Genomic DNA, 25,757 nt, shown 5'->3' on the forward strand with positions numbered 1-25,757 from the left:
GACAATCTCCATCTAAAAAAAGCAAGTGTCCACAGCACCTCTGGCCAGGGCCACACGAGAGTGGTGGGGACCCCTCACCCTCGCCCCAAGGGACAAGGAGCTGTCAGACAAACACCCCTTCTGTGCATCGAGCACCTTGAGCATGTTCTACGCGCTGGGCCCTGGCAGGTGCCGAGGATGCAGTGAACCAGGAGCCGCTCCTCCTCTGTGGGGTCGCCGCCAAAGGCCGGGGAAGAGCCTGCTCAGGACGAGAAGCCAGGTCAAAGTGCTGGGCCATCTGGTGGGCTTCCTGGAGGAGGTGTCCTCAGAAGATCATCCGGAAGGCCAGGCACACCCAGATGGGTGTGGAAGAAGGGCTCCACAGAGGGGAGAGCAGGAACCAAGATGGGGGCTCCGAGCCATTTCTTCCAGGGACTCTCCAGGGAGCCTTGGGCATCGTCAGGGAGCCTTGGGCATCGTCAGGGAGCCTTGGGCTTCGTCAGGGCTGGGAAGCAGCAATTCCAAGGGCCCCTGGGGGACCTGTGGGGCTCAGTGCAAACTGGGAAGCCCCTTGTTCACCAAGCAGGACAAAGCTGTCTTCCTCCAGAGCCTCTCCCAAACAATAGGAGTGTTTTTATTTGCTGTTAAGGTCGTGCTCCTTTGGGCATGGGGAGGTCGTGGGGTGAGTGCCTGGGACCCCACCCGAGACTCTGTCTGATCCTGGCTCCCCAGGGGGCAGAGAGCAGTCCTGAGAGATGCAGGGGGTGGGCGGTCCCCCAGCAGAAGCTCCAAGCCCCAGCACGTGCTCCATCACCCCACCCCACGTCGCTCCCTGGCACATGAATTCTAAGATGATGCAGTTAAACCTTCAATACGGGGACGGACGTGCGTGGACCCCAGGTGTGGCCTCTTCTGAGCCTGGGCTGCTGTTCTGGTCCCCGGTGTGCAGCCGGTGGGGGGCTTCTTAGGCACTTGGGTTCTGCGTCCAGGCCCGGCTGCGACCCCGTGAGGGTCCCGAGGGCCCCTGAGGTGCCACCAGGAGGCCCGCCCTGACCAGGTCTCCAGAACCGACAGTGGCTCCGTGCTTGGCACATGACAGCGAGCCCTTCAGGGGTGCCTCCTGCCTGTGCTTGATTTTTTGGTCACCCCCCCCCCAATTCCTAGGGTCTTCAGGGGCCCCAGGGTCTTCCCTGACTCCTGGTGTCTCCCTCCGAAACCCCCAAGCCACCAGTGGACCAAGCAGTGGCCACAGCTCCTGATGGGTCTGGAGCGTGGGGGCTCCTGGCGGGAGAGCGTGGGGTGGGGGTGGATGTGTGCCCAGGTCACACACCTGCTGGAGGTCCCAGAGCTGGGGAGGCAGCCTGCGTCCCAGGCACTGTCCTGTCAAGCTAAGAGAACGCGCTGGGGTGTTTGTGTCGGCTGGAGGTAGGGTCCCTCCCAAGGGAAACCGTTAGTCACACTGGTGCTGGCTGGACGTGGAGCCATGATGCCGGGAGAGCTCGGATGGTGCCTGGGGAGGCCGAGCCCTGGCGCTTGGCGGGAGGAGCGGGGGCGGTGGCAGAGGCCCCAGAGTGCGGGCCATCAGCAGTGTGCCTGTGAGGGGCTGGCGAGAGTGTGCGCCTGTGTGTGCCCGGGCGGACGTGTGCGCGCTTGCACCGGTGCCGCATGACAGCTTCCGTCGTGCCTGCGCTTCAGCACGCCGACCCCAGGGGGCAGCGTGGACCCGGGTTCCTGTCTTGGTTCCACGGAACATCCCAGGGACCCCGGGGGGGGGGGGGGGGGGAATGAGATGGATAAGCCCTGCCTCCTGGAGGGGGTGAGGGGAATGAACGTGACACAGGGACCTGCTAGATGGAGGGGGCGTGCTCGCTCAGGGCGCTGGGGTCCCTGACGTGCCACTCCGCAGACGTGCAACCCTGGGCATCACTCGGCAGTCTCGGAGCCTTAGTTCCTCCATCTGTAAAATGGGGAGAGTGGAGATGCTGACCTCTTAGCTCTGGGCACAGGCAGCGGGGTCCTTGGTTTCAGGATCACCTCTGATTGCTCTCCTCCCTGACCTTTCCAGTTGGGGGCAGAATTTTCCCAGGGGTGGAATGATTCTCAGCTGCCCGAGGAGGCCCCTGGAGGAGCTCGCCACAGCTCCTTCCGGCAGGGAGGGTGCAGGGAGGGGGAGGGCTTTGCAGGCTCCACCACCGCGAGCCATCTGCAGTGCAGAGGCAGGAGGATGGATGAAATGGCTCAGGGTTGCCCCCCCCACACACACACCGTGAGGAGGTGCCTCTGCTTCAGGAGGGTGGGCTCCGGGGAGCCTGGTGTGTGGGCCGGTGCCTGGCCTTGCTGCCAGGGCAACTTGCTACGTCTGGGACCCCCGGTGCCCAGGGGCTGGAGCGCGTGCTGCTGGCTCCGTGCTCTGCTCCACGCTCTGACTCAGCAGGAACACAGGCTGGAGCCCCACGCCGGCCTGCCAGGGGCTGCCCAGCTGGCCCGCGCCCAGCCAGGCCGCTGCGCCCTGCCAAGCTGGTGCTGAACATCTGCAGGGTTCCGCGTGCCTCCCCCCGCTGGCTCCGGCCGTCCTGGCTGTCTGGTCCGCAGGCCGCGGGCACTTCTGTCCCGTCTCCGGAACGCCTGGCTGGGCCTCGCTGCGTCTCGGGCAGCCCGTCCGCCTGCTCAGGCCTCCGCTTCTCGGGAGAATCGCTCCAAGGCCGGCTGGGCGACCACAGAGCATGGTGTCACTGCTCGACCTCAGTCTTCCCGTCGGTAAAACGGAGCCGTCAGATCGGATGTCTCGTGCACCCCGGGCTCCATCCTGGGGAGCGGCGGGAATAGGATGGACCGAGCCCGGGGCTGGGCTTTGCCACCACCAGCCTCCCCTGTGACCCCGGACCGGCGGCCTCTGTGTCCGGACACGCGGACACGCAGTCCCGCGCTCTGGACCCGGGAGGGCGGCCTCCCTGCTCGCAGCCGCGGCCGCAGTCAGCAGGCAGCTGGGCCGGCCTGGCCGGGCTCCAGAGGCGCGGAGCGGGTTAAAGTGTGCGCCAGGCCGGCCGGCGGGGCGGCGGGCGGGGGAGCAGCCTGGTGGGAAGTGTGAGTTCCTCCCTGTCTGCCTGACAGCTATAAAGGCCGCCGCGCCGCCGAGCCGCCACTGGGCTGCGCGCCTCCCTGGGAACCCCCTCTCGTGGGTGCTCTTTGAAGTGGAGGAGGCGGCGGCGACCGACGGGAGGAGGAGGAAGGGAGAGAGGCCCAGCCTGCAGCCCTCCGCGCGCTCCGAGCCGCCCCCTGCACCGCGCACCTGGCACCGCCTGCCCGCAGCCGCGGCTCCTTTCTCCGTGAGGACGACCTGCTGACCCCGGGCCAGGTAGGCTGGCCCACACCCCGCCGGCTCGCTTCCCCCCGCAGCCCCCCCAGGCGCGAGCTGCAGCCCCGAGTGCACGCAGGGCATCCCCCGGCCCCTGGGGCAGCTGTTACGTAACAGGAGCAGGGCTCGTGGGGAGGGGTCCAGACCCTCTGAGCGTGGCGAGGGGGGCCCCTCCGCTCCCAGCCTACCGCGCCTGGAGCCCTCGTTTGCGCGGCAAGCCTCTCCCTCTGGCCGGTGGCTGCTTTTGGACCCCAGGGAGGGATGGATCCCGTGTGAGCCGGGCCTGGCCTGCCGCCAGCGGTGTCTGGGAGCCTTAATGGAAACCAGGCGTGCGGCCGGCTCAGCACCTGTCTTCAGCCTGCAGGCAGGAGCCGGGGCACAGACGAGGCAATGGGACCGCCAAGGGGGCTCTGTGCCTGCAGGAGGCTGGTGGGGGTGCAGATGCGGGCCTGCGGGGGAGGGGCAGCAGGCGGGTGGGGCAGTGCAGGCAGGCGGCTGGGGGCGGTGGGGAGCTCAAGGTCGCCGGCTCTGAGCTCCAGGGAGTACTGCTGCCTCGTCTGGGGCAGAGACATCCGTGGGGTGTGAGGGTGTCATTGGTGTGGCTCCTGAAAATGTGCAGGTGCTTGAGCTACGAGGAAATGAGGGTTTGATGGAAGAGAGAAGGGGGCAGATGTGGAGTTGGTCTCAGGGCTGGCAGGCTCGGGGGAGGGGGGACTTTCACACCTTCTTTCCCTGGAATTAGTCCCTGAGTTTGCTCTGGGGTTTGGGGGCTCGTTGGCCACCTGGCTGTGTGGCTTTGGGCAAGTTGGTGCCCCTCTCTGGTTCCAGGCTCTAGGGGGATAGGCTTGGGGGCTTCTGAAACTCCTTCTCCAACCCACTGGCAAGTGACACGCAGGAACTGAGACAAACCCTGGACAGAGGCCACTTCAGGCCCTGGTCCTCCCTCCTCAGGGACAGATAGAGGAGGCTGAGGGCCCAGGAGGCTGCGGGATTCCCTTGATTTGACCCCTGGCAGGGAGGTCCAGTAGTGTTTTGGGCTGAGGGTGCTGACTTCTTGGGAAGGAGACAGCCCCGTGGTCCTGGGCCCCCCTCACTCCAATACTCCGCAGGTACGAGCTGTGCATCTTCTCTTGGGAGGGAGGGGGCACAGAGGCCTGGGCTCTGCCCAGCCTGGGGTCCCTCGGGGGCAGGGGGAAGCTGTGTCCAGGCAGTGAAAGGGCCTGGCAGAGTCTGTGACGTCCATGGGCCCCTCCAGCAGCTCCGTGTAGCCAGTGGGAAGGGCCATTCTCCCCTGTGCCCAGCGGGTGCTGAGCAGATAAGAATCCCAAGGTGCCCTTGCTTGGACCAGGTCTGCTGGCCAAGGTAATGGATTAATCCTCAGCTCCTTCATCGAATGGATGCAACCCGGGCCGAGAGGTGTCCTTGGCTATCTCTGCAGGCTCAGTCATTCAGAAGCAAAGCATGCCCCTGTCCCCAGATGCCCTCAGATCAGGTGGTACAGGCCTAGCATGCACACCACCACCCTTGTGTCTCAGGCCTGCGCGGGCAACCCTAATCACCCATCCAGCCCTCCCAACAGGGCTGCCAGGCAGCCACGACTAACTGATCCCAGATAACCTCAGGCCTCCGCACTGGGTGGGCTCCGGGGGCTTTTCCCCAAAGCCGACTCTAGCCATCTGGAGGAGGAGCGGGTCTGGCCTGGCAGTGACTGTGGCCTTGCTTCCTAGGATGGATGGCAGGTGGCGGCCTTCACGCTGGGCCTGGTCCCTGCTGGCCCTGGCACTTGTGGCTGGGGGTGCGTCGTCCACGGGTACCACGGTGAGTGGGGGGCACCGTCCCTCGCCCAAAGGGGCTGATGCCGAGGGCTGTGTGGCAGACGTCGGGCAGGGGTCCGGGGGTCTGGGAGTGCCTTCCCAGACCCGCTTCGGCTCCCAGGAACATACGTGCCTTACAAGCCAGTCGGACCAGCCCCTGAGTGGGGGGCCACGGCCACTCCAGAGTCCTTGCCGATTCGGCAGGATGGGGGCTGTGCGGGCTCAGCGCTCTCCTTCTGAGCGAAGGCCTGGAGTGTGGTGTGTAGATGGGCGGGTTTGGGTCCTGCAGAACCTGGGCCAGGCCCCAGGCTGCTCAGGGGAAAGAAAGGACGGTTAGGTTCAGCCTCAGGACCCCGCCGAACTCCCAGGGTATTCTGCATCTCCAGATCAGGCAGGACCTGAGGCCCACAGCTCCCTGGGAGACCCCTCAGAGACCACCCTGGAGGTCTGAGTCCAGGCTTCGAGCAACCCACCCAGGGGGCTGTGTCTTCCTGTCCAGGACACGGGGATGGCAGGGCTGTCTGGCCAGGTGCTCCGGCCTCCTTCTAACTATCGTGCGGCCTCTCACCCAGGACAACAGCCCCGCGTCCAACAGCCTGGAGGTGGGCACCGAAGCCAGCGCCTACTGGTGGGGAGAGTGGACCAAGTGGACGGCGTGTTCCCGCAGCTGTGGGGCTGGGGTGACGTCCCAGGAGCGGCACTGCCTGCAGCAGAGGTGCGGGGTTGAGCACGCGGCCCCGCGGGGCTGGCGGGAGGGGGGGGCCGCCGGGACAGGAGGGGGGGGCCGCCGGGACAGGAGAGGGAGGCCTGGGAGGAGGACAGCGGCTGATGGGTAGAGGGCCTTGGGCTGGGAGGGGTCTTCATTTTGAGACGGCACAGGCCAGGTGAGCAAGTCAGTCTTTTCATTGGCCTCCGCTAGGGATGCGGCTTCTGTTGGGTCCCAGGCAATGGTGTCCTGGGGTTCATCCTGCTCTTTCAACGAAGGCTCAGGCCTACGCTGGCCTTCCCTTCTGAAGACCTGAGTTGAATAAACATGGGGACAGCATGAGGTGCGGCGGTTACTGCTGGCCAGACCTGGGTTCAAATCTTGGCTCGGCCATTTCCCAGCTGTGTGACCTTGGGCAAGTCACTTAACCTCTCTGAGCATCAGTTTCCTCATCTGTGGAGTGGAGATTATGCTAGAACCCACCCGCCATTTCTGAGACTATAGGAGACAATGTGTGTGTCTGCCCTGCCGCACAGGGCCCGTGCGTGGTACATGTTGTTATATCATTACTAATTCTGTGTCCTAAGACCCTGTGCTATGTCCTGGGGATGGAGAGGTGAATTGGATTGTGCCCCTCCCCCAGAGAAGGGGCTAAGAAACACCCTCAGACTACCTGAATACCTGAGACATGAGAGGACTCCGGTGGAGCAGTGGGGTTGGGAGTCGGGGGAGGAAGGAGGCCTTGGTCAGAGGGAGCAGAGCAGGCTCGGGGACAGGGTGGTGGGCCGCCCAGAGGCCACCCGGGAGCAGAAGCAGGGTCAGCGCCACAGCCTGTGTCCTCCCGCCAGGAGGACATCTGTCACGGGCGCCGGGAACCGGACCTGCACGGGCACATCCAAGAGGTACCAGCTGTGCAGAGTGCAGGTGAGGCCCCGCCAGCTGCGACCCCTCCCCCGCCCCCCTTCTCTGGCAGGTCTCACGGCAGCTTCCTGGTGGCCCCGGAGCCCTCTGGACGCTCTGTCCTGGGCCTGCCGCTCACACCCTGTTGAAGAGGAGAGTGGTGAGGGCCCTCAGGCTCAGAGCCCTGCCTTCTACATCAAGTCGAATCTGCGGTGCCCACGGTGGGCTGCGGGCACCCAAGGGAGAAGGGCCCGCGTCTGCTGGCGGAGCTCGAATGCGGCCTCAAGGGTTGGGGTCTCTGGCCGCACCCTGCGCCCGGTGCTCCCGGGGAGACTGAAGCCCCCAGCTGCAGCCCCTGTGCCCGCCTCCTCACTCTGCGCCCTGAGTCCCAAACCGCCTCTGTCAGGCGCGAGCTGCACCGAGGTGGCCGGGCAGGCAGGAGGTGCCGACTCTGGCTTGGCCTCCAGGCACCTCTTGGTGGGGTCAAACCCGACCCCCGGGACGGGGAGTGGGGCAGAGAGAGGATGGTGTGTGTCCCCATGTCCCTGCGTCTGCGTGTCTGCGTGTCTGTGCGTGCACGTGGCGGGGGATTGGGGCTGGAGGCTGGGGAGCGGCCACGGCCTCTGCGTTGGCCTCACTGGTCAGCGGCTCTCCTGACGTGAGCTCGGGAGGGAGCCCAGGCCCAGTTCCGCTTCTGGCCGTGGCCTGACCAGCCGGGCCCCCGCGCAGGCCCCGCCTCTCTGCCCTGTGGCCTCCTCTCGTACGAAGTCAAGCCCACTCAGTCAAAGCCTGCGTCCCAGGCACTGCGGCTGCGGCTGTGGCCCTGCAGACGGGCCCCCTCGAGGACCAGGGCCAGTGGGGACCCAGCTTCCTGCCGCTCCAGGGGCTCAGGGGTGGCGGCGGTGAAAGGATCCAGCCCAGAGCACGGGGAGGGCCTGCACCCGTGGGCGCTGGAGGCCTGGTCCTCCCTCCCTCCTTCCGGAGAGCCCGGGAGCTTTAGAGCGAGGAGGAGAGGCCACCCAGTGGGCCGCGGCCCTGGCACGGCCGTCCGGGCTGCAGCACTTCCTGCTCAGCCTGGACAGAACTGCCTCTGTCGGGCCGAGTTCCTCCCGGAGCCTCCCTCCGTGTCTTCCCTCTTCCCAGGAGTGTCCGCCGGACGGGAGGAGCTTCCGCGAGGAGCAGTGCATCTCCTTCAACTCCCGCGTGTACAACGGGAGGACGCACCAGTGGAAGCCGCTCTACCCCGGTACCGCGGCCTGGGCCACCCAACAGGGAATGCTCTGGAAGGATCCATGCCTGATGGTCACCTCCTGGGGATGATGGGAGGGAATGTCCTCGTGCAGTGGGTAGGCGGGTGGGGAAGCAGGCCCAGAGGGAGGGGTCTCGTCCAAGGTCACACGCAGTTCAGGCAACAGTGTGAATGACTCGGCCTCTCCCGCTCCCGGGGTAAGTGCAGGGGCCCCAGACCCGCAGCCCCGGGTCGTCGAGACCTCCTCGGAGGGGACACCCCCCCCAACTCACAGGGGCGGAGGCTGGACTCCTAGAGCCTGGGCCAGGCCAGGCCACCTGCATCTTGGTCCGTTTCTGCCACTGAGACAACTTATCTGGGCAAGTTCTTTCCATCCTCCAGGCCTCGGTTTCCCCATCTCCACCACGAAGGAGCGCTGTCTCAGTGGGGGGAGGGGAGGTCCCCGACTCTGGCCCCGGCCGCCCTGAGAGCCCGCTCCCCGCAGATGACTACGTGCACATCTCCAGCAAGCCGTGCGACCTGCACTGCACCACCGTGGACGGCCAGCGGCAGCTGATGGTCCCTGCCCGCGACGGCACGTCCTGCAAGCTCGCCGACCTGCGAGGGGTCTGCGTGTCTGGAAAATGTGAGGTTGTTCAACATTGTAGCAGAAGTACCGCCGGTCTCCTTGCGCCGGCCGCCCGCCTGTCCGCCCAGGCAGTGGCGGCCCCGGGGCCCGGGCCTCGGCGCCCTCCCAGCAGCCTCTCCGCCTCCCTTCCTGCAGCCCATCGGCTGTGACGGGGTGCTGTTCTCCACGCACATGCTGGACAAGTGCGGCGTCTGCCAGGGCGATGGAAGCAGCTGCACCCATGTGACGGGCAACTACCGCAAGGGGAATGCCCACCTGGGTAAGAGCCCCCAGCTTCTCGGGGTCCAGGGCCCGTGGGAGGCTGCTGCCGGCCGCTGAGTGACTGTGCAGGGTCCTTCCCCTCCTGGGCCCCCCGATTCTCCTCCCAGGCCCAGCAGGGCTGGCCAGCGGCTCTGTGAGGCCCCCTTTGGCTGTAGGAAGAGGAACATCTCTGTGTTGAGCACCTGCTGGATACCAGGTGCCACAGTGTGCACGGGGCTTGGGGACCACATTTGACCTTAGCGCAGCCTTCAGGGAGATGTTAATACCACTCTTAAAAGGGGGAAACTGAGGCACATGTTCCATCCTCACCGATGATACGAGATTGGGGTCTGGGCACACGGATTCCGGTGCCTAAGCTCTTGAACTTGAGTTTCAGGGGCTGAAAGGGTGCCCAGGCTCCTGCCAGCTCCAGGCCAATTGTAGCTCAGGTCCAGCCCCTCTCTTCCCCGGGCAGCGGCTGGTCCATTTTCATGGCTGTGCCCGTCTGGCTTCATGTTTGCATCCAGCTCTGGCCCAGCCCTCCTGGGGGCTGGGGGAGGGGCGGGCAGGGGGTCTGGGCATGTGATAGGACTTTCACTTTTGGAAGGACGTGGCTTACAATACTCAGTGTCAAACTGAGTACATTCCTGGGGCTCAGTTAATGCTTGCGGGATTAAATTGGGTTATCACAGCCTCCAGACGGGGAAAGGTATTGCAACTTGAAACCCATTTAGCAGATGGGGAAACTGAGGCCCAGGGTGGGAATTGTCTGCTCAAGGTCCCCCAGTGGGCAGAGACGCTTCTGGACTAGAAACAACCCCTTGAGAGCCCCCCAGGACCTGGCTGTCGTGATCCCCGCGTATCCTGGAGGTGGAGGGGACGGATAATTTCGGAGTTCGTGTTAGGGCTTGGCCGACGGACCCAGGGATGCACATGCCGACTGAGGAGGGGAGGGTAAGCCAAGGAGGGGTGTCTTCAGCGGAGGCCCAGCCCGGCAGGGGTTGGGGTTAGGGTTAGGGTTGCGGAGCACAGTAGGCAGAGGCCGCTGTCTTCTGAGGCCTCGCTGTGGGAGAGGCGTGGCCCGAGACATAGCGTATTTCCTCCCTTCCGTTCACAAACCTGCTTGCGGAACCTTCTGCCAGATAGCGGGGCATGGAGACGCCTGAGGCAGCGTTCGGGGGTGCGTCTCTTTCTGAGCACCTTCTGGGTGCCCGGAGCTGCAGGCCACAGTAAGGTCCACACCTGCACAGAGCTGGCAGCCTGGGGGCTGGAGGCTGACACTTAGCCAATCCCTCTTTTAATTCCACCAGGTGCTTTCTGCGCACGGAGTCAAGTGCAGCACGGTGAACTTGCTCCCAACTCACGATATCCCCTCTGGGCAGGGACTACCACTGTGTCATTTTACAGATGTGGAAACAGAGAGGTGAAGCAACTAGGTTAAGGTCACACAGAAGAGGCAGAGCTGGGTCTGAACCCAGACAGCCTGCTCCCAGGTCTATGGCCCTAATCACTGACCCACACAGTCCCCTGGTAGATGTGTGCGTGGTAACCATGGTGAAGACGCTCGTAGCTGGTTGCTAATTTAAAAGTTCACACATATAAAGCTTCATTGAAATAAATGATATCTAGGCAAAGTCACCATTTCCTAAACGTTTTAGCTCCATAACTGTTGTGCCTGTCAGCCGGAAATACTAGGGCAGCAGGTAAACGACTGTGTCCCTTTCCCCAACGCTGCGCCTGTCGGCACTGGCTGGCAGCTTGGAATCGGCCACGGTGGGAGAAAGCGTTTACAGCCTGGACATCGGCTGAGACTGCAGATCACAGCTCCGGCTGCCCTCCCACCAAGAGAGCCAGGGAATACGCATTTAGGGGCGCCCTGCTGGCTGAAGGGACATGCTCAGGGTCTTCAGGGAGCTGGAAGCGGGGCAGCAGAGAGGCCGCGTGGGTGCCGGCCTGCAGGAGCGGCTCACCCGGCAGGCGAGCGCACGTGCTCCTCGGGCGCCTTGAGCATTGCTCCAGCAAACCTGATTCTAGAACCCTCTCGCCATCTTCTCCCAGAAGGCTTTTCATTCATAGGGCTTTAAAAAAATCTCCCCTCCTTCTCCCCAGCAAACCCTCTAACACCTGCTGGCAGCACGGTCCCTTCCTCAGACCCGCATCCCCCAGGACCCTCGTTCCCTTTGTGGGGGGCTCCGCGGGCGTCTCCGCGGCTGCCTCCCCACCTGACTGTGGCCCTCGGTGACAGACCCTGAGCTGCGGCCTCGTACGTGCTCATCTACATCGTTGAACGTAGCAAGCCTTTAAAATCCACGTGATGTTATGACAACATGGGTTTTAAAAACGATAATAGTGACAATGCCATCAGGGCCAGGCTCTGTGCTATCCGGAATCTCTTGCATCACCTAGCATGGGGGCCCTCAACCCTGTGTATAGATGAGAACACGGAGGCCCAAGGGGCCCAGCAGCTTGCTCAGGGTCACCTTGGCGATCGCGGCAGAGCAGGACACACGTGCGCTGGACTCCGGCAGGCTTACGGTGGCTGTGGCCCGTGGTGTCCCTCGGGAGGGACAGGGCGGGTACCGGGAGCATGACCCACGGCCTTGGTAGGAAAGGGCCTCAGAACCCGGCGATGCCTGGGCGGCGCGGGGGCGGTGGGTCAGCCCTCCAACGGCACGGGTGGTTCTGGCGGGGCCTTGGACTTGCCTCCTGGGCCCGGGTGCACAGCTCTTGCGGAGGGGAGGGGCTTCCCTGAGGCCCTGTACCTTACGCACCAGGAGTGCAGGAGGACGCTCCCTGCCATCCGGAGTTGCCTTTCCACTGGAAGCGGTGGCTGCCGCTGACCTCTGCTCACCGGGTTGCCCCATCTCCCCCAGGTTACTCTCTGGTGACCCACATCCCGGCCGGTGCCCGAGACATCCAGATTGTGGAGCGCAAGAAGTCGGCCGACGTCCTGGGTGCGTACGTGGGGCCTGGGGGGCCTCACGGTGGCTTAGGGTCTTGCATGGGGTGAAATGTGTCGGTTACGGTGGACAGGGGGCCCTTGACCTCGGGTCCCTTCTCGCAAGAGAGGGATGGCCCCAGAAGCCAGAACGCTACCTGGGTGCGTGTGTGTCGCCCTGGGGGGCCGTCGTAGGGAAGCCGACCTCACCCCCGTGTGTGCAAAGGTCTTGCCCTCAGAGCGGCTTGATAACGGAAGGGTCACGACTCAGGTAGTGAGTTCCCCGTCCCTGGAGGGCCAGGCACAGGCAAAAGCTGGAGGTGCTCGAGGCGGCATCTCTGCCCCCCAGCCCCACCCTGGGGTCCGGGGAGTGAAACTCTGGGGGTGAGAAGGTTAGGCAGAGCGAGAGGAAGTAGGTGGCCTGTCCGAGGCCAAGGCTGACGAGAAGCCAGGGTGGGATTCAGACTCACATCTGGGGCCCTCGAGTTGCTGTTGTGGCCACGGGACGGTCTCTGGTGGGAAGCTGGGTTCAGGAGGGGTCCTTGACGCGAGGGTTCTGGAGCTGCTTGCATGGTGGCCAAGGTGGTGAGGCCGCATGTTGGTGACAGTTTCTGGAAGGGCTCCCCGTGTAGTTGGAGGCGGGCGGGGCAGTGCACCTTGCCTGCACCCTGGGGGAGCCCCTTCTGGCCAAGGAGGGCAGGTACTGGCCCCTGTGAGCCGACCTGTGCGGGGCCGGCCGGGGACCCGGGCAGGAAAGCTCTTCCCGATGCCTGGCTCACTCCCTGCCTCTCAGGGCAGCTTCTCGGGGGCCAGGGCTGTTGGGGTGCAGCCACCCTTCTAAGGGGACACTGGGATGGGGGTGGGTCTTTGCCAAATGTCCCCAAGGTGGAACCCAGCACGGGCTCTCGGCCCTTCAGGCCCCGGGGCCCCAGCGCCTGGGCGCCTGAGCTCCAGCCCGCCACCCAGTGGGTCTGCCCTCACCAGGCCCCGGCCCCTGCGGCCCAGGCGCGGGAGCCTGGCCTCTGCCAGGCCGGTGGCTCTGTGACCCATTGGGAGGGCGGAGAGGCCAGGAAACACCGTGTTCCCGGAGCTGGCTGCAAAGCCATCGTTCTTGAAACAGACGCGTGGAAATACCAAGGGCGGCCTCAGAGCACTGGGGAAGCCGCAGGAAGGAAGGTCATTACTGTCAGGAAACAGGTTTTGGACCCAGGCCGGGGATTTAACCCTGTGCACAGACCCGGCCGCACGTGTCCCCCTCGCCCGGCTCCCGCCTCATCCCCGTTGTTTTTTGACGCTGCTGCACGGAGGGGATTTTTCCAGCAGACGTGTCCTACCCGCTGCGTCTGCCTGATAATAAATTAACCGCCCAGCTCCTCTGCTCGAGTTGCATCAGGAGCTTTGGAAGCTGAGCTCTTCCCCGCCTCTGGGTCAGTTCCTGGAACGGGCTCTAAGGACACCCTCTGGAAGACACATGGTCCCCAAGGTGGAGCCCGCCCCGGTCCTGAGGCCTCCAGGGAGGGCCAGCCGCCCCGACAACCACACCGGCTCTGGGCATCTGCTCCAGCCCGTTGCCGAGGCCTGCACGCACGTTCCCGCTGTCTGGGCGTCGTCGGGCTCCAGTTCTGGGAGCGGATGTCTTTCTGAGGTCCTCGGTTCCAAGTGTCCGCCCTCACCCTGCCCCGGAGAGAGGCTGACCGGGAGCCACGCCTGGGAGAATGGTCAGCCAGGGCCCCCAGCCTGGGCCGCAGAATCTCACGCTCCCAGCGAGAGCACGGCACTGGGCAGCTTGGGGTGATCTGGTAGGGCCTGCTGGGGCCGCTGGGATGGGGCTGCCTTGTCAACCGCTGCGGGCCCTGGAGGGGCGCCGTGGTCTCCCCGCACACTGGGGCAGCAAGCTGGGGGTGGCAACTCAGCCCGGCTCGCACGGGGAGTCCGCGGCAGGGCCCGGCTGCGTGGCCTGGCCCCAGCCTCGCTGACCCCTGTTGTCCAGCGACGGTCTAGACCTGGCCGCTCCTCGCGGCCCCGGCCCCTTCCGAGGCCACCAGAAGGGCAGGACCAAGTGGGCACCGGGCCAGCCACCTTCGAGCAGTCCAGACAAGCCCTGGTTTATTTTAGGCTGGAGGAAGGAGGACGCCCACCTCCCTGGCCAGGCCACGTGCCGTGTGCAGACAGAGCGTCCCACTCCCACACGACGGGGAGTTTCCTGTCTTTGGGTGTTTGGGGGGGGTCACGGGCTGGCCAGAGCCCCTGAGCGCGTGGCCCCACTCCTCCCTGCCCCTCCGTCTGCCCTCCGGCCGCACCGGTGCCCGTGACCGGCATCTGCGGCCTTTCAGCTCTTGCAGACGAAGCCGGCTACTACTTCTTCAATGGCAACTTCAAGGTGGACAGCCCCAAGAACTTCAACATCGCTGGCACCGTGGTCAAGTACCGGCGGCCCATGGACGTGTACGAGACGGGCATCGAGTACATCGTGGCCCAGGGGCCCACCAACCAGGGCCTGAACGTCATGGTGCGTGCGCCTGCGGCTCCGGCCGCAGGCGGGGCTTGCGGGCCAGCGACTCCGCACAGCCTGGGGTGGGCCGCATCCCTTCACCCCCTCCTTCCCTTGCTGAGTCTCTCCCTCATCCCAGCCGCACTCGGATTTGCCTTCCTTCACTCGTCTCCCGTTTACGCTTTAATTCATTTACCCGTTCACGGTCTCATCCAAGCACCTGCTGGCTCACCCTCTCCCTGCTGAGATCCGTCCTTCCTCCCACCCCTCCCCTGCCTCGCTCCTTCCTCCCCTCCCCTCCCCTCCTTCCTTCCTTCCTTCCCCCTTTCCCGCTGGTGGCACCCCTGGAGCATGTTCACAGCAGGAGGTTCCATGCAGCCATCAGGAACTGTGTGGGGAGATGAGGACAGGGGGCGGACGGGGTACAGGGATGCGGGACCCACTCCCCATGCCACAGCTGGGGGTTCGCGCCCCCCGTGGCATTCCGCAGCCGCAGCCCCATGGACACTGCGGTGTCCCTGCCAGGCCCTCAGTGCTGCGGGCCCGTGGTGGTGCTTGGCACAGCCTCCCGGGATGCTCACAGCTTCTGGGGGGAGGGCGTGGGGCACGAGCAGAGGGCAGGAGGGTCTGGCATGTTATGTGCGGCTTGCGGGACTCTCCCGTGGCCACTGTCTAGAGAGGAAGGTCATTGCCGCTTTGGTGCCCCAGCTCCGAAAATGTAGAGGAGGCGTTGTCTCTGGAATCAGGGGATGTCAAGAGGTGGTTCTGAGGCTCTTGGGGGCTGAGGGATAAGGTGGGGACAGAGCCCACGCACCTGACCAATGCCAGAGGCGGGCCTGCGGCAGGTGCAAAGCCATCCTGTCTCTCGTCGGGTGGTTTCGTGCCCCTCCACAGCGTGCATTCCCAGATGCGCCGGGGGCTTCACCTGTGACGCATCCTCCACTGATCCACCCACACGTGTCTTCTCCAGACCTCCTCATCCCTGATCGTAACGTCTTTTCCATCCAGGCTTCTGACACACCAGCCAAGCCAAAGGCGCTGCCCACGCGTCAGTATTTATTCTCACCGAGGGCCACTCTGCCTTCCATGCAAATCGGGTGACCCTCTTACGGGCACTCCTTGAAGCCCACCAGGAGGGTTTTACTTCACCGCAACTTTTCAGGGCTGCCCTGAGGCAGATCCCTTTTTCAGCTTGCACCCCTGGACCAAGCTGACCCAGCTCAGAGTCAAGTTTGGCCATTTTCTTCCTCTCTGACCTCATCCTAAGGGTACCCCGTGCAGCTGTAGCTGTGAGCTAAGAGAGGGATGCTGGTTCAGAGTCTTGGATGCTGAGAGTTTGGGTCGCCTGCTGATGAGCTTTCTGTCCCTGTAGCCCTGGGCTCTCCCAACCCCGTAACTTAACGGAGTTGAGAGGCTTCTTGTTCTAACATTCAGCTCTGGCTGCATGGGTTGCTTGATGCCCTTTGGTCAAAGGGTCATCTCTAGTAGGGCCTGGTAGCGTACTGGAACTTTTTCAAATAATGTCTATTTATTTTAGGTGATATGGCCTTCCTCTAGACCCTCTAGGGGTCTACATTATTTTCTTAGCAAAGTTGGCCAGAAACGCCATAGTCCATCCTTCCCCACCACAGACACCTTTATTACTGCAGGGGCTGCGGGGTATTACAGTGTGGGTGGTGGGCTGCTTGCACCACAGTCTGGACCTCCTGCAGAACCCTGTCTCCTCAGGACCACCCCCACCCCCGCCCAGTATATGGATTGGACCGATATTCCCAGATGTGTCCAAAATTATTCATGAGGGGGGATATGAGATGTGATAAGTTTCCTTTTATTTTCAAGGAGATGTCTTGTCCTACCCTAGACTACTGGACCCTGAGATTTTCACTGACGTGGGGCCAGTCTTCACAGGGGTTAGTCTCCAATCCTCCGGAATACGTATGTCTTACCAAGGCCTCCGGTGCCCCTTCCCCCTCGTTGGGTCTGATAAACAGGACGTCCATGTAGAGGACCAACGTCGTGTTCTGTAGGATGGTCCAGAGCCCTTTGTACTGTGTTGTGACACGAGTGAGGGCGTCACCATAGCCCTGGGTCAGAACTGTGCACGTGTGAACCAGAGCTGCTGCTTCTCCTCCTTCCTGATGGGGGTAGAAAAGAATTTGCCAGATGGATGGCCACATACGCTCAACTTGAGGGCGTGTTAATCTGCTCTAGAAAAGATGCCCCATCGGTCCCAAAGCTGCCGCTGGGGCTCCTGCTCGGCTGAGTTTGCAGTAGTTCACTGTCACGCTCCTGGCCCCTTGCTCTCGCAGGGGCCAGACTGTTGAATTCAATGGGGGCCTTGATGGGACTGGTGCCCCTGCATCCTTCAGGTCTTTGAGCGGCCCTCATCTCTGTGTTTTCCTCCCTGATGCAACATGGGTTCTGCTTTACTCCCTTTGATGAGGCTGGGGCTGAGGGTCACAGGCTTCCCAGCTGTGTAGCTCTCCGCCTCCCCACCCCCCGGGTCGAGGCGCCAATGTGAGCCTCCCGCCAACCCCCAATTATGTATTCGGGGTTGGGTGAGCCTTGGATCCGGTGGATAGACTGTCAGCCAGACCTGGGCCGTGTTTGGGCCGTTACTCGTCACCCACGTGCTGTCACAGTCACGGGGGCAGAAATGACGCTTTGGGTCCTTGGTTAACCATGACGGCTTGAACCCTGGTTTCTCCACTGAGCAGCTCACCAAGTGAACAGCTGGGGGCTCTTTGGGGCAAGAACCGGGGTAATCATTACCATATAAACTCGTTGGGGATCCTTCTTCCTGGGGTCCTGGCTCTTCCATCCTGCAGCGGATGCTGGGTCTCAAAAGTGGTCCAGGAACAGGGAGGGGCTGTGACTTGTACGCGGCAGCTGCTCTCTGCTTTGTGATCATCCACCCTCGATTTCTTCCACGCGTATGTTCCGAGAAGGACCTTTTCTGGGCCCACGCGTTTGTCCCCTGCGCGTCCTTTGTTCTATCAGCTGCGTCCAACGTTGGCTCCGGCTCCCTGGCTCCCAAGCCCACCTCATGGTTTAGTTACAGTCCATGAGCCCCTTGTTCGGATTACCCGGCTGGTACAGCTCTGTCCTAGCATCTCCCGCCCCAGCCCTGGCCTGCGAGGACACCAACCCCGCCCTCTACGTGTCCCTCTAGCCGACGCTAGGACCTCTTCACCATCACGCTTCCTTTCAGTGTGGTGGGCGGGATGTCCTCCAGGCGGCCCTGCAGGAAACAGTCACCTGGCGGCTTTTCCAGCCTTTCCTCGCCCCTCCGTCCTGTCGTGGTGGGGCCAGCACGGCTCCTCCCCTTAGTGCTGGCCTCACCTTCTCCAGGGTCCCTCCTCCATCCTGAGAGAGGGCTCCCCTGGCAGAGAGTCCCCTTCATCCGGCTCAGCTTCTGCTGCCTCCCGTGGCTGGTCCTGCAGGGCTACTGCAGATGGTCCCTTCTCCCCAGAGCAGCCCCAGGGCTCACCTGAGTAGGTGAAGAGGGGACTTAGCGCCAGCCATCAGCCAGGTGGCCCGGGAGGAGGTGGGCAGGGTCCTGAGGGAGGCAGAGGTCTCCCTAGCATCTTCAGGGGAGGGCCAGGCACTGGCCTTAACAGGGAGGAATGGCCACTTTTCAGGCCCAAAGATTCAGGGGAATCTGAGATTTCATAATTTTCAAGCAGATGGACTCAGACCCCCAAGCCCCAAGTCCCAAGCCTCCTCCCCGTCGGGCTCTTGACAAGGCGGAGAAGCCAACCTGCCTTGGCTCTCTGGCCCTCTTCTACCTTTTCTGGTTCTGCTGGAGGACACACAAGTCTCTGTGTAACACCAAGGAGGTCCTCTGGCTTGGCCTTCGATTGGAGGTTAGGTGGTGATGTCCCCCTAGCCTTTCACTGTCTTTCTCCAAAACCTCATTCCGTAAACCTTTATCCTTTCTCAAGGTTCACCCCAACCCCAGCCAACTCCCAACCCTTGAAACATGGCAACCAAAGCGCATTTTCTTCTGCTGGAATCCCATCCCAGCCCTCCACCTGGGGGGATCTCAGGGGTCCGTATACCACCGGGGAGGGCTTGTGTCACTCCTGTTGGGGGGAGGCCCCGCTCAAACTCCCATTTGAGAGCTGCTTTCTGGGGCCTCCGACACCAGCTGACTTAGGCTGGCGTCCCTGGAAAGACCCTGCGAGCACTCAGGGGTGGGGGAGCAGGACGGGCCGGGGGGAGAAGCGGCAGTCTCGACAGACGTCTCAGCCCACCCCCGGCCGGCTCAGGTGCCGGGATGGCCCTCGAGGGCCTGAGCTGGCCCTTCTGCTCGGCCGGCCGTGGGGGGGCGGGGGGACGGTGGTGGGGACGGTTCATTCTTATTACTTAGGATTGCTGGCAGGTGGTGATAGCAAAATGCAGGTCGGGTTTTCATTGGTTTTATTACTTTTAAAACATTCTCTGCACCCCGAGAACCCTTCACTCCCTGTGCCTGGGGTGGACCGCTCCCGCTGCCCCCTCTTCACCCGCCTTTGGACACGGGCTGCTCCTGGGGCCAGGCGTAGCCTTGGGCGGGTGAGGCAGCGTGCTTCGGTCAAGGGTGAGTCCCTGGGAAGGACTCAGCTGCGGGCCGTGGCAGGAAACACTCCTGCATCCCGGCGGCAAGAGTCTTCTGTCCTCAAGGGGCTTGTGGGCGGCGGGCCTCAGCAGCCCCTCCAGGCTGGTGGGGAAGGGGCGGGGGTGAGGAAGGCCGGGGTCCTGCTTCTTCTCTTCCTGCAGGTGTGGAACCAGAACGGCAAAAGCCCCTCCATCACCTTTGAGTACACGCTGCTGCAGCCACCGCACGCGCACCGCATCCAGCCGGTCTACTACAGCTTCTCTGAGCCCGCCTCGGACAGCGCCGAGAGCCAGGAGCTGGACAGGGCCGGGCTGCTGGGCTTCCTTCGGCACAACGGCTCCCTCTACGGCCAGGCCTCCTCGGAGCGGCTGGGCCTGGACAACGGACTATTCGGCCACCGGGGCCTGGGGACGGAGCTGGGTCCGAGCAAAGGCCAGGAGACCAACGAGGTGTGCGCGCAGGCCAGCGGCAGGGCCTGCGAGGGGCCCCCCAGGGGCAAGGGCTTCCGAGGTAACCAGGAGGGGGGGGCAGGGCGGGGCTTCCTAGGGAGAGGGGCCTCTGGGGAAGGGCCTTCAGCGCCCAGCAGCCTGCAGAAGAGGGTGCCGGAGGTGCCGGTTACGTGCAGGCTGATGGGGCAGGCCCTGTGCCAGCCCTTGGCTGACGTGCTCTTCACATGCCTTCTTCCAGGTGGGTGTGGTTATCCCCATCTGACAGATGGGGAGACTGAGGCTTAGGGATAGGTCTCGGCCAAGTCACACAGTCCACCCGGAGGAGCTGGGGGTAAATCCTGATGGTCTGACCCCATAGCCCGTGACCTCGCGCATTTGGCAAAGACTGACAGACAGACAGACAGCAGAGTGAGCTGTGGCAAGAGCTCCGGGAGGGAATGACGGCAGCTGAGGGGCCCAGGGAGGACCTCGAGTTCTCGGAGAGGGTGACCCCTGAGCTGAGGGTTAGCCAGGCGTGTGCATGGGGAAGGGGTGGGGGTGAGGCCCGGCGAGGGCCAGCCTGGCGGGGCTGCAGGGGAAGCAGCAGGAGGTGCAGCTGAAGGCGCGGGGGGGCTGGGTCCCCATGCCCCGTGCTGGCCGTTTGGCTGTGCTCCTGAGGGCCTTGGAGTGACTCGGCAGGGTGGGTCTGGCCATTGCTCTTGCTGAGGGGTGGAGGGTAGGCCAGACTGGAGAAGAATCCCCTCACTAACTTGGGGGCAAGTGTCCAGGACCCTGAGTCAAGCAGAAAACACTGTAGAGGCGGTATTTGTTCCTGGGGCTGCTGTAGCAAACTACCACAAACTGGGGGCTTGAAACCACGGAAATGTATCCTCTCCCGTTTCTGGAGGCCAGACCTCCAAAATCCAGGCGTCGCAGGGCCGCGCGCCCTCTGGAGGCTCCGGGGAGGGTCCTTCCTGCCCCTCCAGCTCCCGGGGGCCCAGGCGTCCCTTGGCTTGCGGTCACATCGCTGTAGACTCTGCTCTGTCTCCACGCGGCTTCTGTGCGTCTGTGTGTCTCTGCGTGTTCTCTTCTTAGAAGGACAGCAGGCATTGCAGTTAGGGTCCACTCTAAATCCGTGACGATCTCATCTGGAGATCTGTACGTCTGTGAAGATATTATTTCCACATAAGCTCACGTTCTGAGGTTCGGGGCAGACATGAATTTTGGGGAGACCCTATTCAACCCACTGCGGAGGTCAAGCAGATTCCCCAACAAGAGGTTGTCCAGGCCGGCTTGCGAGCCTCCACTGGACGCTTGCGTCCTCTCAGCAGGCGGAAACCTGCTTCTGGGCGCTTCCCGGTTCAGGTCTTTGCTGCAGCTCCCCTGGCCCGCCCCCGCCCAGGGCAGCCCTTGCCCCTCAACGAGGGGGCACCGGAGGTTGAGCCACCCGTCTCCCCCATAGACGGCAACGCCACCGGGACGGCTCTCACGGGAGACCAGGATGACCAAGAGGCCAACACCCATTTTACCTCCCAGGAGCTCCTCTCGGCCAACGCCATCTCCGACCAGCTCCTGGGCACAGGCTCTGACTCCAAGGAGCTCCCCCTCAATGAGACCGTCAACAGCATCTTTGCACAGGGTGCCCCGAGGGGCTCCCCGGCCGAGACCCTCTACGTGGACTACGAGGAGAACGAGGGAGCCGGTCCTTACCTGCTCAACGGGTCCTACCTGGAGCTGAGCGACGACAGAGTGGCCAACACCTCCTCCGAGGCCCCGTTCCCCAACGCCAGCGCCAGCCTCCCCACCTTGGCTGGGAACAGGACGCAGAAGGCCAGGTAGGAGGCGCCTTCCTGCCCTGTTCGGGGGGCTGCTGGGTGGGGCCGGGACAGAGGTCAGCGGGAGAGAGCCGCCCCTGCCTTGCCCGCGGGTCTGAGCAGGGGTCAGAGGCTGGTGGTCTAGCATCCTTCCCACGAGTTGGGCCCATGGATTAAAGCTGGTGCTGATGTGACGCCGGGAACTGGGGGGCGGAGCGGGGGGAGGCGAGCCGTTCTGAGCACGAGGGGGCTAAGCGTTCCGTGTGCACAGAGGTGTGGCCTCACCCCAAACAGCCTTAGCTTCAGGGGCGGGTATTGGGCTCAGAGAGGTAGGCAAGCGACGTCCTCAGGGCTCAGAGCCTGGAGGCTTGAGGTCCTTAGGTTCTCGGTCTGGATGGTCATTGCACACGTGGCTGTTGGGCATTAGGTGGACGTTCCCTGAATTTGGGGACAACCTGCCCTGCTGGCTAGGGAGGCGTCTGGGGGAGGGCCCAGTGGGGTCCCCAGCCGGGGCCCAGACCCCGCCGGAGTCAAGCACTAGCTCCAGGAGCTGGAGCCGCCTCTGGGATGGGCCGTGCGAGAGAGTTCAGAGCCAAGGACACACTGGGGGTGCCTGGACAGTCTCAGCGGGCGACCCCTGGGTCATGGCTGGCCCTGGCGACGTCTGAGGCCAGGAGCCTCCCTGGCTGGGGACAGCGGGGAGCATGGTGGCTCCAGGCCTCCCCTCTCCCTACTAGAGGGCAATCCTGGTGACAACCCCCTGGGCTGGCGATGACTCCCCTGTTCTCAGAGGCTCACAGGGCAGCGAGGCTGGTTTAAACAGACCGAGCCAGGTCCAGCCCCGCTGGTGGCGGGAACTGGAGGCAAGAGCAAGGCCTCCAGGTTTTGTGTTGTCTTGTTTTCTGAGGACCCACACAACCCCCTTGGCTTTAGACACCAAGCCAATGGACCCCTAGCCAGTGCTATGGATGCAGAGGTGTCCTTGGGGAACTGAGGTTGATGGAAGGTTTGGGGTTCGCTCTCGAGGTGACGTGGTTGGAGGCAACTCTCTCACCCTTCCCCAGGGGACGAGAGCAGGGCAGCTGGGTCCCCTGAGCCCACAGGAGGTACCCCCTATTTCTCAAGACATTTTCTGAGGTCCCATGAGATACCCAGGGCAGATCCGGGGCACTTCTGAGGTGGAATTCTTTGCAAATGTGGACACAGTGGGAGGTCCGGAGCCTCCCATGGCTGCCATTCTTCCCACAGGACCCATCGAGGCCATCTGCTTGCCCGGGGTGGGCCTCGGGGGCGTGTGGGATCCAGTGGCCGGAAAGGTGGGGCAGGTTCTGAGTCTGAGAGGGGGGTTCAGAACGGGCCAGCGTCTGCATGTGTGACGGGGGCCAGTTCTCACCCCCAGGCCGTCCAGAGGATTGAGTTCTATCCGCTGCCCAAGCTCTGGGGACACCTAGGGAGGACCCCGTAAACAGGAGGGACTGTGGATACCCTGTGCCTTGGGGTGGGGGAGGGGCCCATCCTGGATCGTGACCCCGTGACCCAGTGTGAAGGCGGCCAGCGTCCCTCTCTGAATGGGTTTATCAAGGCGGCACACAGGCTGCTGTTAATTTGGCTTAAGGCACGGAGCGTGCCGCTGGAGATCTGGGCTGCCACCCCAACGCTGCGCCCCACCCCCGGTCCCCATGGGACCTGGACATACCGGTGACCCTCTCTGGACCTCAGTTCTCCGTCCCTGAATGAGGGGCTTGTCAGAGGACACCTCAGGGCCCGCCAGCTCAGGCATTCAAGCATTCCTAGGCCAGATCACAGCACACGCTTTCGGGTCCTTAAGTCACGTTTTAAAGAGTCTCTCCCGGCCCATCCAAGTTGACCCTGACCCCAGCCCCGGGCCCTAAGGGGAGCGATTGGGTTTCCAGGGCCGTCTGGGATGCAGGAATCATTAGGACGTGGTGAGATGGGCGGCTCCCCCACCAGCGGCTTCAAAGGACACCGCGGACCAGAGGCCAAAGATGGTCTTCGCAGATAAAGGGCTGAGGGGGAAACCGCCAAGCCAAAATAGCCGCGGCGTGGCGCGTTGTCCAAACACAGGAAGTCGAGTCTGCTCAGCAAGGGTGAAATCAAAGGGGCAGCCCAGAAAGGAAAGGTTATTTTCACCTTCTCAGAACAGCCCCGAACAATCAAGGGAGGCCCCGGCACCAGACGCCGGCGCTGGGAACTAGCATCTGAGACACAGAGACGCAGGGTCCCTCTCCCAGCCCGGACTGGGGGTGGGGGGTGGGAAGAAAGCACTTTCCGAGAGTCTTTTATAAACAAGCGTGGCCGTCCCGGGGAAGGGTCCAGACGTGGGATCCGGAGCGTCCCAGCGCTGTGGCCCTCCGAGCCTTGCGGATCAGAGGGTGCCATCTTCCCTCCAGAGGGAGGGTTGGCGGTTCAGCGATGTCCTGGGTGTTTTTCTCCCCAGGGCGCTACTCCGGAGAACAGAGTCTTTTAGGTGGTGCATAGCTGTGCAAATACATGTTCCGAGAGGCGCCTATGCTGTGCTGGTGCGAAGGCGCTGTGTGGGCAGCCCCGCCAGAAATACCTTTGGTGCTTAAAACCCAAAGGGTTATTTTGAACCGTTTGCTGTCTCTCCCGAGTGAGTCAGCTGCCTGCTGGCCCAGGAGTGTGTAATTAGATAAAGATGCGCGGCTTCTCCATGGGTGGGGTGGCGGGACAGGGGCTGGATCTTCGCATCCCTTTTTGTTTGTGGGGAGAATTTAAAGCTGTTGAAAGGAGGGTGGGGACCCCATCAGCACATCTCAGTGTGTCCGGAATCATGCTCTTCCTCCCCAAGCAGGTTCTGCGGGTCCTTTGTTCTGAGATGCTCGGGTCTTGGGTGAATGGGGCGCCCCCTCTTAAAGATCTGTTTGCTTTTAAGGAGGAGAGAGGGAGGAACTTCCTCCTCCCCCTGCACATGGGGGAGGGCTGGGCTGGGCTCCTGGTGGTGCAGCCACCAGGTGAGGGGTCCCAGCCGCTGGGAACCAGCTGCCAGCTTGTGGCCGCCCCCGGCTTTCCCCCCTCTCCCCCCACCCCCAGGTTTGTGTAGCCACATCAGTAAATTCATCACTTAAGGTCCATGGGTAGATGATTTCCTGGTTCTCAGAGTGTGATGGGCCTTCAGGGCAGCACCCACTTGCGAAATTCCAGAAGTTGGAAGACAAAGGGTAAACTCCCAGTCGAATCCAAACCAACGTCTCTATCACAGAATCCACTGGAAAGCCTTTTAGATGTTTGCCCTGCACTCCTCACCTAAGCCTGACTTGCGGGCTGACAGGAGGCCCCAAGGAGAGGACCAAGGTGGTCTCCAGTCAGCCCCTCTGGGCCGGAGGGGAGGTGGAGCTGCGCGGTGGGGCCTGAATGGCGTGCTGTCCTCTGGGCCACGGCACCACGTCTCCTTTGCTGGCTCTGCGGGTGGCGGGATTCCGTGGGCTGCGTTCAAGCTGGGCCGGCTGCATCTCAGAGCAGATGTCCAGGCCCTGGGAGCTGCTGCCACCTCCCTCTGCCCCTGCCGAGTCCAGGACGAGCCTGCACATTGGATGCGGAGGTTGGGCCCAGCACACCGACTGGTTCAAAGAAGCAAACAGTCCTAACAATAGTTGGCTGGGCCGCCTGAGTTCCGGCCAAGAATCCTAGCCCGTCGCTGGCGGGGACCCAGCCGGCGTTCCCTTGCACAGCAGCCTCGCAGACCTGGGCAGAGGCGTCTGGAGGGGATGCGGCCACTCCCCTGTCTGCAGCTGAGCTTTTCTATTTTGATCATTGGAGGCCCAGTGGCTAGTGTTCCCCGTTCAGTGAGGGTCCCGGCTGAGGGAGGCCACGGGAGGAATCCTGGCACCTTCTCAGGTGCCTTCTGAGGTCCCTCCCCGGGGAGGGGGAGAAGGAATCTGGTGCCCCTGCTAGAAGGTGACAGCGAGAAGCCTGTGTGTGTGGAAGGAGCAGCTGTGATGGTAGGGAGCCCCAAATTCTTCATCCGCAGCCCCCCGAAAGTGCCCTGACAGCCACAGGGCAGTGAGCTCAGACAGTCACGAGGGTGGAAAATGCCAACGTCCGTTCCATCCTGCAACCCGCCACCCCATAGGTGCCCCTTCCCGTCTCTCTGTTCTAGACGGCGGGCACTGGGACCCTAACAGGTGGGGCTTCTCCCTGGGGCTCAGGACACGTACACGACCGGCCTCCATGGATGAGAACACAGCCTGCCATGAAACTCACCCCCTTCTCTGCTTCACCTGCTTTCAGGACCAGGCCCAAGACACGCAAGCAAGGCGTGAGTCCCGCGGACATGTACCGGTGGAAGCTCTCATCCCACGAGCCCTGCAGCTCCACCTGCACCACAGGTATCTGGGACAAATGCCGATGGGCGGCACCTGCCGAGTGCCCCTCCGCGGTGGGTGCGCGTCGGGGCTTCGGGGTCCATCCACTTGCTTGTAGCCTCAAACGGCCCACAGGGAGCTTGCTCAGGGGTTTCCTGACCCGTGAGGCAGTGTGATGCGGCGGGAGTTCGGGTGTCCTTGTGCTTACGATGTGCTGGACCACGGTTAAGGTCCAGCCTCTTGGGGTTGTGCAGCCGTGCGAACGCTTCCTC

The 25,757-nt window shown here is 63.2% G+C and overlaps 1 protein-coding gene across 1 annotated transcript in view; it reads left to right on the plus strand.

Moving 5' to 3' along the window:
- Positions 1-3,219: 3,219 nt before the first annotated feature.
- Positions 3,220-25,757, plus strand: part of ADAMTSL2 (ADAMTS like 2) — a 33,467-nt gene continuing 10,929 nt past the window's right edge. Inside the window, exons 1-12 of the mRNA XM_057722592.1 lie at positions 3,220-3,334; positions 5,062-5,152; positions 5,721-5,863; positions 6,703-6,778; positions 7,898-8,000; positions 8,488-8,633; positions 8,767-8,890; positions 11,745-11,825; positions 14,143-14,318; positions 19,062-19,410; positions 20,791-21,163; positions 25,412-25,509. Coding sequence (XP_057578575.1) covers positions 5,063-5,152; positions 5,721-5,863; positions 6,703-6,778; positions 7,898-8,000; positions 8,488-8,633; positions 8,767-8,890; positions 11,745-11,825; positions 14,143-14,318; positions 19,062-19,410; positions 20,791-21,163; positions 25,412-25,509 — 1,759 coding nt within the window. The 5' untranslated portion in view covers positions 3,220-3,334; position 5,062. The remainder of the gene's footprint in view (positions 3,335-5,061; positions 5,153-5,720; positions 5,864-6,702; positions 6,779-7,897; positions 8,001-8,487; positions 8,634-8,766; positions 8,891-11,744; positions 11,826-14,142; positions 14,319-19,061; positions 19,411-20,790; positions 21,164-25,411; positions 25,510-25,757) is intronic.

Source organism: Hippopotamus amphibius, chromosome 2, assembly GCF_030028045.1.
Source record: "Hippopotamus amphibius kiboko isolate mHipAmp2 chromosome 2, mHipAmp2.hap2, whole genome shotgun sequence".
NCBI lineage: Eukaryota > Metazoa > Chordata > Mammalia > Artiodactyla > Hippopotamidae > Hippopotamus > Hippopotamus amphibius.